This window comes from Octopus bimaculoides, chromosome 27, assembly GCF_001194135.2.
Source record: "Octopus bimaculoides isolate UCB-OBI-ISO-001 chromosome 27, ASM119413v2, whole genome shotgun sequence".
Classification (NCBI taxonomy): domain Eukaryota; kingdom Metazoa; phylum Mollusca; class Cephalopoda; order Octopoda; family Octopodidae; genus Octopus; species Octopus bimaculoides.
Genome location: NC_069007.1, coordinates 10,289,417 through 10,292,098, shown reverse-complemented (window position 1 = coordinate 10,292,098; position 2,682 = coordinate 10,289,417). Strand labels below are relative to the sequence as shown.

Genomic DNA, 2,682 nt, shown 5'->3' with positions numbered 1-2,682 from the left:
CATAAAAGACACCATTTCGAGCGTGGCCGTTTTCGTGCGGGTGACACGTAAAAGCACCCACTACACTCTCTGAGTGGTTGGCGTTAGGAAGGGCATCCAGCTGTAGAAACTCTGCCAAATCAGACTGGAGCCTGGTGTTGCCATCCGGTTTCACCAGTCCTCAGTCAAATCGTCCAACCCATGCTAGCATGGAAAGCGGACGTTAAACGATGATGATGATGATGATGATGATAATAATAATAATAATAATGATGATGATGATGATGATGATTTCAAATTTTTGCACGAGACTAGCAATTACAAGGGAAAGGAATAAGTCGATTGCATTAACCCCAGTATTTTACTGGTGATTAATTCATCTATCCTGAATGGATGAAAGACAAAGCTGACTTCAGGGACATTTGAACCCAGTATTTAAAGATGGATGAAATGTCATGAAGCAGTCTGCTCAGCATGCTAACAATTCTGCCAGCTCATCACCTTAATAATACTAATACTACTACTACTACTACTAATAATAATAATAATAATAATAATTCAATACAGAAACCAAAAGAGCATCACAGCAAACCACAGCACATACCCAAGGCGCACAGAGCTGCGTTCGGTAGTGAAGTGAAAGCACGCTATAAAAATAAAACTACTGAATAATAATAATAATAATAATAAATAAATAAATAAATAAATAAATAAATAAATAAAGTGGTAGGGAACTGGCAGAAGTGTTAGCACACTGGGCAAAATTCTTCGAGGTATTTCGTCCATTTTTACATTCTGAGTCCCAAATCAAGCAACATGGCCAAACTGTTTGAACTGGCTTTCTCAAATCATACAAGGAACAGGACATCCCGGTTTCTGAGCAGAGTCATTGGTTGGATACAAAATATGATCAGTGGTAGCCTATAATCATGCCAAAAAGAGTTTGAGCAGCCCCTAAGGGTCATGGACCATGTCCAAGTCTCACAACTATAGAAGACCTAAAAACCCAAAGCATTGCCCTCCTGTTCACATATCAGCAATGCAGAAAGACACTCTTTTGCAATGAGCCCACAACGGCACCAACTCATCCAAGTCTTTTTAGGACTTCAGATTCACAGCTAACGTCACTATAGATTTCACTGCCTGAGATCAGTGAAGTGGTCAACCACTTCGACATTCTCACCCACAACAGAGACAGATGAGGTCAAGTCCTCCAAGAAACTCACAAAAGACTTCATCTTAATCTCTATCAAGAGACCCTAGGGACCAAGTGGTTCTGCTTCCTTGCTCATTGAAAGAAGAATCTGCCTTAACCCTTTAGCATTCACATTATTCCATCAAGTGTAATGTTTATTTATTCATTCTTTTGAATTTATCCTGCATTATCTTGTAGCTTTCAGATTTCAATGATGTAACTGTAAATCTTTTAGACTAACAGTGTACGTGTGAGAGACTGGATCTTGTCATTCTTAGCATAAAACAAGAAGAATGTTTGGGCCAGATGAGGCCAGTTTAAATGCTAAATGGTTAGGACATCCATAAACTCAGCAAGAATTATTGTGAAATCTGAAAAATCTCGGTCTATAGTCATAGAGTGTACCACAACTCGATCAAACCACCATTCAGTCAAGTACCTCATCCATGCAGGCATTGAACAGAGTGGGAGCCAAGCTATTTTATGAAATTCTTCCTTATTTTCAAAATTAATTAAAACACAGACGGTTGTGATGTCATGTACTTCTGTCCAGTGCCAGCCGGCAGTTTGACAGGACATGTCTCATCGTCGCTTTCTCTCCGCGTTTACATTCATTAGTCGTTTGTATGTTCCACCGGACTAAGTTGACTGGGGACAGCAAAATGTTGAAGGTGGAAATATGGCAACAAAACAAATATGGCAACAAAAAGGGTAAGAAGACAATTTTGGCTTTAGGGCTCTTTCAGAAGACAATTTATAGAGACACGAGTACCCAAAAAACAAAGACTGTAATACAGGTAAAAGTCTGCAACAATGTAGGAAGCACACACCTATTGATTTGGTTGGAATACATTTCCCCTCTGCAGGAACTAAACGGTTCATGTTGTCTTTTCCTGCTGGAAGTCCAAGTAATCTTGATGACATTTGGTCCTGCAGAGAAAGAAATAATTAAAATTAAGTCAACACATTAATATATAAATCATACATACGTATATTTACAATAATTATAATGATAGAGAATATGGAGACTGTAAAATAAAAGGAAAGAAATTTTGAGGATTTACCAATGTCATACAGCATATTTTTTATGGTTATGACAACCTATGCATGTTTCTGCTGCACAGAATATAGGCAGTCGCATATGCAACTGGGCATAATCTTCAATGCAGCTTTGTACAGGGTCTTTCCAATGAAGTGAACCCAGAATTACTCATCAGAGGAATTTACAGTACAAGTAACAACTCATAGTCGTCATAGATGCTAAATACTAATCAATGCAGTTAGCCATAACCAAGAAAATAACTGAGAGCCATCACCAGCGGCAGACAATCACCACTGTTTCTGCTGCTCAGACTATCAAATGAGATTCCAGCCTTTATTTAGACATTAATGTTCGTTTTTATATTCATTTACAATGAAAATAATTTTACATTAACCTGATGGGTTGCTCTATACTTTTGTAGAGTAGAAATTTACTATTCTTACACAAGAATGTTTTTGACAATGAA

General features: G+C 37.9%; 1 protein-coding gene across 1 annotated transcript in view; it reads right to left on the bottom strand.

Moving 5' to 3' along the window:
- Positions 1-2,682, bottom strand: part of LOC106874774 (serine/threonine-protein kinase LATS1) — a 106,780-nt gene that overhangs the window by 22,906 nt on the left and 81,192 nt on the right. Inside the window, exon 3 of the mRNA XM_014922626.2 lies at positions 2,005-2,104. Within this exon, the coding sequence (XP_014778112.1) occupies positions 2,005-2,104 (100 nt within the window). The remainder of the gene's footprint in view (positions 1-2,004; positions 2,105-2,682) is intronic.